The 12,863-nt window shown below is 45.2% G+C and overlaps 1 protein-coding gene across 3 annotated transcripts in view; it reads right to left on the bottom strand.

Annotated features, from left to right (window-relative positions):
• RBM20 (RNA binding motif protein 20) overlaps positions 1 to 12,863 on the bottom strand; it is a 206,754-nt gene that overhangs the window by 42,276 nt on the left and 151,615 nt on the right. For all 3 annotated transcript variants that reach the window (XM_047760977.1, XM_047760979.1, XM_047760978.1), the window contains exons 4-5: positions 11,326 to 11,417; positions 10,631 to 10,728 (exon numbers count right to left, since the gene is read on the bottom strand). In XM_047760977.1, the coding sequence (XP_047616933.1) occupies positions 10,631 to 10,728; positions 11,326 to 11,417 (190 nt within the window). The remainder of the gene's footprint in view (positions 1 to 10,630; positions 10,729 to 11,325; positions 11,418 to 12,863) is intronic.

Below are 12,863 nucleotides of genomic sequence, written 5' to 3'. Positions count from 1 at the left end.
GCAGAAATAGACCCAGAGATAGAAAAAAACAAATTTATGATTACCAAAGGGAAAGTAGGTATAGGGATAAGTTAGGAGTTTGAGATTAACATATACATACTGATATATAGAAAATAGATAAACAAGGACCTACTATATAGCACAGGGAACTATATTCAATATTTTACAGTAACCTCTAATGAAAAAGAATCTGAAAAGAATAAAGATACACACACATATATGACAATTACTTGGCTGTACACCTGAAACTAATAAAACATTGTAAATCAACTATACCTCAATAAAAAGTTGTTTAGAAAAAAATTTAAAAATGAAGGACTTCTTTACCTAGAAAAAAAAAAAAAAAGAGGACATTCCATGGATGCTTTTTTCTCCCGAGATTTTAATCAGAAATAGAAGTTAGTGGAAGTTCCCATTGTGGCTCAGCAGGTGAAGAATCCGACTAGTATCCATGAGGATGTGGGTTCAATCCGTGGCCTCTCTCAGTGGGTTAAGGATCCGGTGTTGCCATGAGCTATGGTGTAGGTCACAGACATGGCTCAGATCTGTCATTGCTGTGGCTGTGGCGTAGGCTGGCAGCTGTAGCTCCGATTTGACCCCTAGTCTGGGAACCTCCATATGCCTCGTATGCAGCCCGAAAAAGCAAAAAAAAAAAAAAAGAGAGAGAAAGAAATAGAAGTTGGATTTTATTGACACGTATTGTCACTAAAGTAATCATGTGAGTTTTAGTAACCTTCCAGTTAATCATATTAATCTGGAGCTTCTCAGCTGGTGGTCTGCAAATAAGTCACAGGTATGCCAAGGTACTGGCCCCTCAGGGCAAAGGCCAAGCACATCCAGTGACCATGAGCAGCTTCTTCGCTTTAACAAGTTGCCTCTAGTTTATCATTTTCTAAAGGAGCCATGAAACGAAAATCTCACCCATCAAAAATAATTGGGGAGTTCTCTTGGCACAGCTGGTTGAGGATGTGGTCACTGCAGCAGCTCGGGTAGCTGCTGTAGTGCAGGTTTGATCCCTGGCCCAGGAACATGTACATGCCATGGGCACAGGAAAAACAAAAAACAAAAAAACTTTGTGTTGTATCTGGCTTCAGGGCATGTGAGAAATCCTATCCAGTTACATATTTTTTTAATGTTTTGTGTTCTTTTGCAAATATTTGATTTAGCCTACATCCCTTTCTGTCACTGATCTAAAGTCCTTTGTTGTTGCTGTTAAACTCAATTAGGTTCAAAATCATTTTCCGCTCATACAGGGTGTAGAGTTATATGTATAATCACCCTAATCTATCCTAGAAACAATTCATCTAAACATGGTTATTATTTGGGAAATCTGAAAGATGAGGAAGAGGGGTGAGAGGAAGGGAAAAGACAGTACAAGCACTCCTTCTAGAGTAAAATCTGCTCACTGGGGTCACAGAAAACCCTGAGTGCCTTGGAGCAGGCGGCTTGATGCTATACACTAATTCCCAACCCCAGACCTCTAAGAAGTTCAAGCCCTAAAGGGTCTTTGATGGTAACAAGATATCAAAGAAGGATCGTTATTTTTGATATTTAAAAAACCTGAGTTGAGGAGTTTCCGTTGTGGCTCAGTGGAGACAAACCCTGGACCAGGATCCAGGAGGACACGGGTACAATCCCTGGCCTTGCTCATCGGGTTAAGGATCCAGTGTTGCTGTGAGCTGTGGGGTAGGTCACAGATGCAGCTCCAATTTGACCCCTAGCCTGGGAACTTACACATGCTGCAGGTGTGGCCCTAAAAGGCAAAACAAAAAAAGATCAAAACTTTGTGTTTCTTCGGTAATGCTGGTGAGATCTTAGGCTGAGGAGAAAGGCGGATTGGTGTGTCTGTGTTTTTGATTAATAAAAATCAAGAACTAGCTAATTACTCACTAGGATAAGTACTCTGGCAGATACAGTACTTTGCTAAACATGAAATGCAGGACAGGGGTTGCTTGAGGTAGGAGTAAATAATTTAAAAGGGTTTGAGCTATAAAAACCGTGGGACTTCCGGATGTAGTGAAAGAACTTGATCCTGGAAGACAGAAGGGAGGACTGGGGTCCAGCCCCAGCTCAGCCACAGATTAGGTGCATGTCAAGGACAAACGCGTTTTCCTTTTTGGGCTTTCGTCCCCCAATGTCTGGAATGAGAGAGACAGTCTATACGTCTTAAGTCTGCTCCAGATGTAAAATGTCCATGCCTATGTGGCTCCAAGTTCTAAAATTCCACTCTTCTCAGAAGCCTTGCCAAGCTAAACCCTAAGATGCAGGATAATGATAACCTTCCCCAACTGCGCTGGGCATAAACACGAAATCTGGGGTCTTTCTCATTCTCGGTCCCAGCGAATGTAATGCCTGTCCTGCCGCTCTATGAGCTCGACCATTTTATTTTATTTCATTTCATTTTATTTTATTTATTTATTTTTTTGTCTTTTTGCCTTTTCTAGGGCTGCACTAGCAGCATATGGAGGTTCCCAGGCTAGGGGGTCTAACCGGAGCTGTAGCCACCGGCCTACGCCAGAGCCACAGCAACGCCAGATCTGAGCCGTGTCTGCAACCTACACCACAGCTCATGGCAACACCGGATCCTTAACCCACTGAGCGAGGCCAGGGATCGAACCTGCAACCTCGTGGTTCCTAGTTGGATTCTTTAACCACTGAGCCACGATGGGAACTCCCACACTAGACCATTTTAGTGTGCTTATGTCCACAAGCCTGGCCATCGATGATGAGACAGGCCGTCTGTGCTGGCAGTGGTCTCATCTTTAAGAGCTGAAGACAAGCTCCAAGCAGTGAGTACCTTTCTGATGGCCTCTGCAGTCTCTGAATGCGCCAGAAGAGTTGAGATCATATACTGAGATAAACTAAAGACATGTGTGCCTCCTGTCTCTCTCAGGGCAGACACACATCCGGTGTGTGACTCATGGTCACCAGGCACCAGTGCCAGGGCGGTGGGAATATCTGTGCCCCTGCTCCCAGGTGACTACCATGGGCAACTTACTGAACTTCTCCAAGCTTGAGTTTGCTTATCTATAAAACAGGGAAAATAAAAACTCATTCCACAGGACTGTTGAGACATCAAAAATGCCACAATGTATGTAAAGTGGCTTCCTGCAAGGCCTGGCACCAGCAGGTTTGGGTAAATAAATATTTATTTCCTTCTTTTCTCCAACAGTTAAAGCATGTGCTGTGATGATGCTGGACTAGAAAAAAAATGTAACTGTACTATGATTATGTAAGAGAAAGTCTATGTTCTTGGGAAATTCATGCCAATTGTAGTTAGGGGTAAAGAGATACAATGTCTCCAATGGTTCAGGAGGAACACGGGCAGATCATTAAATGGATGGATGGATGGATGGATGGATGGGGGACAAATAAAGACAGACAGAGATGGATGGATAGATAGACAGATGAATGGCCAAAGATAAAGATGCATGGATGGACTGAGACACATACATAGAAAATAATAAAGTAAACGGGCCAAAATATAAAGGAGTAGTGAACTTAGGCAAAAGGAATATGGGGATTCCTTATACTTCTCTTGCAAGTTTTCTGTAAGTCTCAATTATATTAAAAACTACCGAAATCAATTTTAAAAGATGTGCTCTGGGGCAGAAGAGCAGGTGGGTTGAGAGAATTGTGAGACCGGTGTTCATGGGCTCTGTTACCATCCCACACGCTGCTCTGCCTGCTGAGCTCCTGGGAGGTACACATGTGACAGGTGCATGTGAAACTTTCCAGTCCCAGGTCAGATCTCTAAGAGAGCTAAGGTGTCTGGGTTGTAATCGAAGCCCTCATCACTAACCTGCTGGGACAATCATCCTTCACCAGCCTGGGGGACACCTCAGTCAGCCCGCAGGCTGCCATGACTTGGGAGTGCCCTCATGTGCGGTCAGGGGCCTGGGCTGTACATTTTCACTTGCTGGGGTAACTCATTTAAAGTCAGATGAGGGAGTTCCCGTCGTGGCTCAGTGGATAACAAATCCAACTAGGAACCATGAGGTTGCAGGATCGATCCCTGGCCTCACTCAGTGGGTTAAGGATGCTGTGTTGCTGTGGCTGTGGCATAGGCCAGCGGCTACAGCTCCGATTCAACCCTTAGCCTGGGAACCTCCATGTGCCGTGGGTGCGGCCCTAGAAAAGGTAGAAAGACAAAAAAAAAAGAAAGAAAAAATAAAGTCAGATGATGCTTCTAATGGATCATGCGACCAGGTCCAAGATCTCTCAAGTCACTCACAAATCTTTTATAGAAGGGTGGAAATGTGCAAAGAGCAGGCTTGGCGTAGGAAGATTCTGAGACCTTTCAATGCTGTCCAGTGCAGATGGGGACAGGCTTCAGAGATGAGTTCAAAGAACAGACCCAGTTCAAATAACTCACAGTTGCCATAAAAATGTGGTTTTGGGCAATAGGCCTGCAGGATGAGAAAAGTCAAAGGTGCCTCTTAGAGCTACGAAGCACAGAGCCCTTCCTCAATAAACAGTTTTCTCTGCTCCAGCCTGATCTCCTTTAGGTGTGATCTAATTTTATCTGGCACATAGTCTGTGGGCCTCTGCTGGTTTTGTGCTAAACAAGACAAATGTTTATTTTTCACGGTGTTTGTTTTGAATACACTGTACAGATGCTAAATGGGCATGGGTTCCATAGCTCTGCATCTTGGTGTAACTTGGAGAACAGAAACACGCCTTTTTTTTTTTTTTTTTTTTTTAGGGCCACACCCGAAGCATACGGAGGTTCCCAGGGTAGGGTTCTAACTAGAGCTATAGCTGCTGACCTACACCACAGCCACAGCAATGCCGGATCCTTAACCCACTGATCGTGGCCAGGGATCAAACCCACAACCTCATGGTTCCTAGTTGGATTCATTTCTGCAGCACCTGATGGGGACTCTGAAACATATGTCTTTATTGACACTTTCAAATATTTTTATAAAGCATACTAGCTTTGACTTGGAGGAAATCTACTTTTATTGGTGCTGGATTGCCTACAGGTCCTGGGTGGCTCATCTGCCACCAACTTCAATATCACTGCAAACTTTAGAGTCACAGAACCTTAAAATTGGGAGGTCACACTTACCACTGTGTATGCAGACAGTGATGCCTGGGAAAAGGCAAGGAACTTAATCTGGGCAATTAAGTCCTGGTACGTTTGTGATGACAACTCAGGTCTCACTGGAAAACCAATCAATGGCAGACTTGATAACTTATGGTAAATGGATACAATAGACAGCATTACAACAGAAGATAATATTTTATGTTTGGATGTGAAAAGGTGTTTATAAGTCAATTAAACTATGTATTGAGAATGTAGGGTTAAGTCAAAAAAAACCAAGGGGCACAACAGATGATGTGGCATTATCTGATTGTCCCCAAAATATATACTTTTAGTAAGTAAACATGAGCACGCTCATGCTAGGGATAGATAGTCATAGCCAAAGACATTTCCCTTCAGTCTTCTCTGCAAGGGTGGATTTTCTATTTTGCATCTTTCTGCTGTTTTAAAATTTTTACACTATTTTACTGTTTCTGCAACAAGAAAAAAAAATCATTCAGATTTGGAAAAGGAAAAAAAAAAAAAAAACAGAAAACAAAATACCTTGCTCTTCTGTTTCTCCATTCTTGTGGAAAACGCACAAGGTGACCTCTGCCAAGAGTAGCGCCTGATGTGGCAGATGACACCCTGCCCCCATCCATCCTAGCTCAGGGTAGATTTTGTTTTCTGTTTTTTTTTTTTTTTTTTTTTCCAAATCTGGGTGGGCAGACAGATGTTTTAGAAACAGCCAGCCATCTGGAGGACAAACCCGTGACTTAAACCTCTGGCTTTCCACAAACATTTATATTTCCCTATGCCTCAGTTTCCTTATTTATTGGTGTCAACTAGGATGCAGGGTCCTGGGGAGAAAGAAATCCTAAAAACAATGTGTATCAATTGTCCCAGGCCAGGGAGGCCCCATCTGCAGCACTAGCACTAAATAAACTCCAAGGTGGCTGTGAAAGCTGCAAGGCAGTTTTATGGGGACAGTCAGTAGGCAAAGCGCATCTTGGGCAGGGGCAAGAAAACTATTTACAGCCTGAGAAGGCCCCCAGGGCCCCTTCCAGAAACCTGATTACTCTGTTTATGACGGCTCAGGCAGCCAAGGATAAAGTGCCTCTGCTCTGTCAAAGGGCAGAAGCTTAAGTGAAAGCAAACACCCCTCTCCTGGACCCTGGGGTTGGATGGGAGGGGCTAGGGAGAGACACAAATCACCCACTCTAGGCAAACACAGAGCCCAACTGTCAATTCAGTGCCCTGTCTTTATCAGAAATAAACATGGAAACGCACAGCTTGAATTCCCACCAGGCTGAGGCAAGTGTCAATTCCAGCCTTGCCTGGGCTTGGGGGGAGGAGGTAGATGGGTTTTGTGATCATTTTCGGTTTTGCGGCAGTTCAGATACCTTCTGAAGGCTCGCTCCCAGAGCCCTGTGTCACTGTGTTCTTCCTGCTTAAAAATAAGGAGCTTTAGAAAGAACTTTTTCTTTGCTCCACAAACAACAGTGATACTACAATGGTAAAGTCCTGGCTGCTCCTGCTCTTGCTCAACAAAATGTGCTTCTGAAAAGATGCACCTAAGCAGAGTCAGGCAGAAAAAGCCCTTGCACTGGACTGGAAAATATTTCTGGAGGAAGATGCCTTTATGGGTTCTCTATGGAAGCCGGGAGGGGCGAAGTGGAAGGAATTTCACTGTCCTCATTAAATATTTCTTTCCTGTTTGAATTTTCACAAAAAGCATACATTATGCAAGCAGGAAAACAATGGAAGTGTATTGCAAAAGAAGCTTGGTGAGCACTCATCTGGAACATGCAATGGTATGGTAACAGAGTAACCACTCTTGATGTATCTGCTTATCTTTGGAGGTCAGTATTTGTAGGCAGAATGCAAACCACTAATTTCTCTCTGAGGGTCTCTCGTGTTCCTTAAAGGTGGCTCCCAGAGTATCTTTCAGTAGCGGATTCATCAACTCTTCATTTCTCAGCTTGTCTCCAAAGGTCAATATTTTTGGATTTTAGGTTTTTTAAAAGGGACATACCTACATTCAATTCTATTTGCCAGAAGTGGCCACAAAAGGACCAGAAGCTGACAGAAGGGAGAGAATATCCCTTGGGGCTGCAGGGGCTGGCTGGGGCAAACTCTGTCCTTGTCCCCTAGTTATCCTTAGGAAGTTCATATGACCAGCAAAACTTCGCAGAACTTAAAACGATAAAACCAGTCAGATGATACCTCCTCCGCTCCACTAGGAGTGCAGAAATGCCTCCAAATGTCTGGGTTCATCTTGGGAGACGCTGTCACCGTGCCGGGTCTGGCAGCCTCTTCACCTTTTGCTCTACAGTTGATGTTGGCTGAAGCCCGAGAAGTCCTCATCACCCCCAAAGCAGCCTCCTCAGAGTCTGCTAAGCAGCTTGTGGGGTGGGAGTTGGGGCGGGGGCGGGGGGGGGGTGCTTACCAAGGAGAGAAGCATCAGAAGAGAACTCAGAGACCCTCAGAGAGGGGCAGCAGGGCTTAGTGGTGAGGCTTCTATGGAGTTCAGCTGGTTAAGAACCCGACTAGTCTCCGTAAGGATGCAGGTTTGATCCCTGGCCTCGCTCAATGGGTTAAGGATCCAGCATTGCCCCAAGCTGTGGCAATGTAGTTTGCAGATGTGGCTCCAATCTGCTGTTTGCTGTGGCTGTGGCCTCAGCTCCAGTTCCGATTCAGCCCCTAGCTGGGGAACTTCCATATGTCACAGGTGTGGCTGTAAAAAGGAAGAAAAAAAAAGGGGGGGAGCCTTCTAGAGCTGGGTCACATGGGTTCAAATCGCAGTGCTTCCCCCTACCAGCTGTGTGACCCTGGGCAGGATAGTCAGTCTCCCGGTGCCTCTGTCTCCCCACAAGCCACAGGGCCTTATGGGGAGTGGGCGGTAGGGAATTAATGAGCTAATACATACGAAGCTGCTAAGGATGACGTGTGGAAGGCTAGATAAATGGTAGCTACTGTGACCGCCATCCGATAAGGTCTGGACTCTCCATCGCCTTCCTGCTGCTGCCAGTGCAGAAAGCAAAATGCTTCTCAGGCTCAAGCCAGATAAATGTCCCATCTCCAGGCATTGGGGGGGACCATACTCGGGAGTGATGAGTCAGCAGACTGCTTGTGCCTGCCCCGTGCTTTCGTGGGAGCCTCGCAACACCTCTCGGGGAGCAGACGTGACTGCAGTGGTGACTAGACAGATTCGAGCACAAGTCAGAACACTGACATTGACACCTGCCCCAAATCACACAATAAGCTGACGGAGCTGGCCTGAGGACAGGTTTCCCCAGAACAGGCTGAACGAACTCTTCCTTAAGAACAGCCATTGTTCCTTCTTATGCCCGGCACAGTTCACAAGTCATTGTCACCTACACATTTCTCTCATTTGATCCTCACAAGGGCAGGACAATGCTGGTCTACTCTGAGCCTCGCTCCCTCCTTCTCACGCTGACCATCGAAATCAGGAGACTCTGCTCGAATGGCCACACAAGATGCTCCAAGATCAGAGGCCTAATCAAAAGATCACAAACCAAGTGAAAACCTAACTTTGAAAGCCATTATTAGCGCAGGATTTTCCCCATTTAAAAAAATGGAGCCTCAGAGCAGTAAAGTGATTTGCCGCAGGCCACACAGCTGGGGGTTCCAGAACTGGGACTTGAACTTACACCTCTTGCCTCCACATCCACAGGACAGGGCCTCGGGTTCTTTGATCAGTGCTGGAGGACAGGGTTGAGGTGGGGACAGATGCAGAGTCGCCCTACCCTTACTTCTCCTCGTCTCACTTAGCCCCCTCCCCTTTATAAAGCTGATATAGGCTCTCCTTCCTGGGCCCAGACCCATGGCCCACCTCCCGCCCAAACCAGCCTTCCCCCTCTGGGCCATAGCCCCCTTCTGCCCAGTGCTGGGTTCTCAGAGTGGGATGTGGACAGAGGGCTGCCTCCACATTCCAGAGTGTGGGAAAGAGGCCCTGGGGCGGGGGTGGGGCTGGAGCTGCCAGCAGCCTCATAGGACACAAGGTCATGTAACTGGGCATCTGACTCAAAGACAAATGACAGGTTCACTGAACCCAGTTATTCTGCACTCCTGGGACGGACCCAAAACTGCCACTGGCCGGCTGCGGCTTTCAGCCTGAAAAGTGCAGAGAGAAACCACAACATTCTTTTACACACAGGCTTGCAGACAGGGGCTCCCTCCTAAAACATTTCTCTCCTAAATACCAATAAACAGACACAAATAGAAATGTCAACCCAGGTGGCCTCACTTCTCCTCCTGTTCCGTCTCTCCTTGAAGCTCACTCAGCCCCCAGGGCCTAAAACCTTCGCTTTTCACCTTGCTCTTCAGAAGTCTTGCTTGAATGCCCCAACATATGGAGGGAATGGCATGTGAAGGCCCCCTCTCCTGAGCTCAAGAAAAGAGAAGGAGGCTGCAGCCGCTCACATCACAAATTGAAAAAAAATACATAAGCACAGGCAAAGGGAGTTCCCACTGTGGCTCAGTGGAAGTGAATCTGACTAGCATCCATGAGGATACAGGTTCGATTCCTGGCCTCGCTCAGTGGGTTAAGGATCCGGTGTTGCTGTGGCTGTGGTGCAGGCCAGCGGCTACAGCTCCAATTCGACCCCTGGCCCGGGAACTTTCATATCCTCGAGTGCGACCCTAAAAAGACACCAAAAAAAAAAAAAGGCATAGGCAAAAGCACACAGTCACACTGCCTGGAGCAGGGTTCAGCCAAATGCAATTTGCATTACAGTTGGTTCTATGACTCTCACACCCTTGCACACATTTCCAGGGGAGGAGAAGAGAGGCTGGGTAGCTCCTAGGGCACCAGGCCACACAGTGGGAAGTGGGAAGAGAGGGGGGAGAGAAAGTTGTTACAATCGGTGGAAAAAGGAGGGATGTAACTTTGGAGTTCTGGGGGACTAAAGTGTATGTTTTTGTTTTGTTTTGTTTTTCCATTTTTGGCTGTAACATGGGGTTCCCAAGCCTGGGATCAGACCTGAGTCACAGTCTTGACCTAAGCCACAGCTGGGGCAGCGCTGGATTCTTAACCCACTGTGCTGGGCTGGGGATCAAACCCACATCCCAGCGCTCTCAAGATGCCGCCGATCCCGTTGTACCACAGCGGGAACTCCTGAAGTGCATGTTGTAGACAAGGAGGAACACACACAAAACTAAAAACAAAATATTATGCGGATGTCACCATTTCCCCAAGGGACCAAAAATACCATTAGTGCATAGTCCTTACTTTTCAAACACATTTTCTCTTTCTGTTCAAGTTTCAGAATCGCCCACTCATAGGAAATGGTCCATTTCAATAAAATGTCAAAGTCTTAGAAAACACACACACACAATCTCAAACGTATTTCTTCTAAACCAGCACCAAATGCTAGAAAGTCTTTGAGCACCTTCAAGGTTAAGAAATTATGTCAGCCTTTTAATGTGTGTTTCAGCACCAGCTGGACTGAACTGAACAGCTCTCGATCTGCTTTCCGCACTGCACTCACCTGTTTCACCCCAGCCTCCCCTGAACGTCCACACCCAGGCTGAGCTGGTAGTGACAACAAATGACAATGGACAAGATGCTTCTGTACTCACATTCATCCCTGGGGAAGCAGAAGGGAATGCGGGATTTGACTGAGTAAATGTCCTCGCAGGAAGGGCTGCATATGACGTTCCAAGATTTGAGGCATAATCTAAATGATAAATTACACAAAACTGGGTGAAAACCTAGTCATTTCCTTGATCTTCAAAAGTCATTATTAGCACAGAAGTGGAATGAGAAAAATGAAAAATTCCTTTTAACATTTTTTAAGGGCCACACTCACAGCATGTAGAAGTTCCCAGGCTTGGGGTCAATCCCAGCTGCAGTTGCCAGTCTACACCACAGCCACAGCAATGCTGCAGCTCACAGCAATGCTGCAGCTCACAGCAATGCTGGAGCTCACAGCAATGCTGGATCATTAACCCACTGAGCGGGGCCAGGGATCAAACTCACATCTTCATGGATACCAGTTGCTGAACTACAATGAGAACTCCCCTTTTAACATATTGATTAGTGATTGGCGTGATTACACCTCTGGGCATGCTGGTAACCATAAAAACCATTTAAAACTTGCAGAAAATTTCCAAAAGCCCAGACAGCAGGCCTGGTGCATTTTACTGTCTTGGGGTCGGCTTTATAGATATTTACGAAGGACACATCAGGGGCATTGGGTTATTCAAAATGAGGCATTAAGAAGTCTTTGGGAAACTGATTTCTGTTTCAAGCTGACCTGTGGGCCCTTCCTCACCTTCGTTCCCAGCAGGGTTATAAACAGCTGTGCTGTTGGGGGACGCACACAGTGTCCCTTCAGCTGGACCAAGTACACACCGGACACCAGTGCTGGAGAGGAGTGAAGGGGAGAACCAGTTATTCAATAAGTTAAAGAATTACCACACAACCCAGAAATTCCACTCCAAGGCTTAGACCCAAAATAGCAGGGAATAGAAGTTCAAACAAAAACTTGTACACAGATATTGATAGCAGCCCTATTTATAATAGCCAAATATAGATCAAAAGATGACTGAATAAATGAAATATTTTATATATGTATATCTATACATATATATGATATTATTCAGTCATAAAAAGTCTACATATGCTACAATGTGGGCAAACCTTGAAAATAGTGCACTAAATGAAAAAAGCCAGTCACCAAAGGTCACATATTATATGATTCCATTTATATAAAATGTCCAGAAGAAACAAATCCATGGAGATAGAAAGCAGATGAGCGGTTGGCAAGGGTTGCCTGATGGGTGTGGGTTTCCCCTGAGGGTGATGAAAATGTTCTAGAACTAAGTAACAGTAGTATTTGCATGACTCTGTGAGTATGCTAAATACCACTGAACCACTGAACTGTATACTTTAAAATGGTTAAAATGGTGAGTCTTAAGTGAATCTCACCACAATAAAAAATGGGGAGCTGGAAATGAAAAGTCTTCTTAAAAATTATTTTTAAAAATTGTGGTAAAACATGCATAACCTAAAAAATGCCATCTTAATGATTTTTAAGTGTATGGCCCGGTGGCATTAAGTACATTCACACTGTTTGGCAACTATGACTGCCATCCATCTCTAAAGAAGGCTTTCCATCTTGTAAAACTGAAACCCTGTACCCATCAAGCACTAGTGCCCCTCTGTCCAGCCCCAACCCCTGGCAGCCACCATTCTACTGTCTGTCTCTATGAATCTGACCTCCTATGAATCTTGGTACCTCCTGTAAGTAGAGTCACACAGCATTTGTCTCTGTGACAGGCTTATCTCACTTATGTGATTGACTTATCATATTCTCAAAGTTCACCCATGTTGTTGCATGTGTCAAAAATTCTTTCATTTTGGGACCCTCCTGCACTGTGGTACAACCACTATGGAAAACAGCATGAAGGTACCTCAGAAAACTATACATATAGAACTACCGTATGACCCAGCAATCCCACTCTTGGCCATATATCCAGACAAAACTTTCCTTGAAAAAGACACATGCACCTGTATGTTCATTGCAGCACTATTCACAATAGCCAAGACATGGAAACAACCTAAATGTCCATCAACAGATGAATAGATTAAGAAGATGTGGTATATATACACAATGGAATACTACTCAGCCAGAAAAAGGAATAAAATAATGCCATTTCCAGCAACATAGATGAGACTCTCATACTGAGTGAAGTAAGTCAGAAAGAGAAAGACAAATACCATATGATGTTGCTTATATCTGGAATCTAATAAAAGGCACAAATGAACCTTTCCACAGAAAAAATCATGGACTTGGAGAACAGACTTGTG

Source organism: Phacochoerus africanus, chromosome 15 (assembly GCF_016906955.1).
Source record: "Phacochoerus africanus isolate WHEZ1 chromosome 15, ROS_Pafr_v1, whole genome shotgun sequence".
Lineage (NCBI taxonomy): Eukaryota > Metazoa > Chordata > Mammalia > Artiodactyla > Suidae > Phacochoerus > Phacochoerus africanus.
The sequence above is the reverse complement of the archived record's forward strand: the minus strand, read 5'-3'. Positions and strand labels throughout refer to the sequence as shown.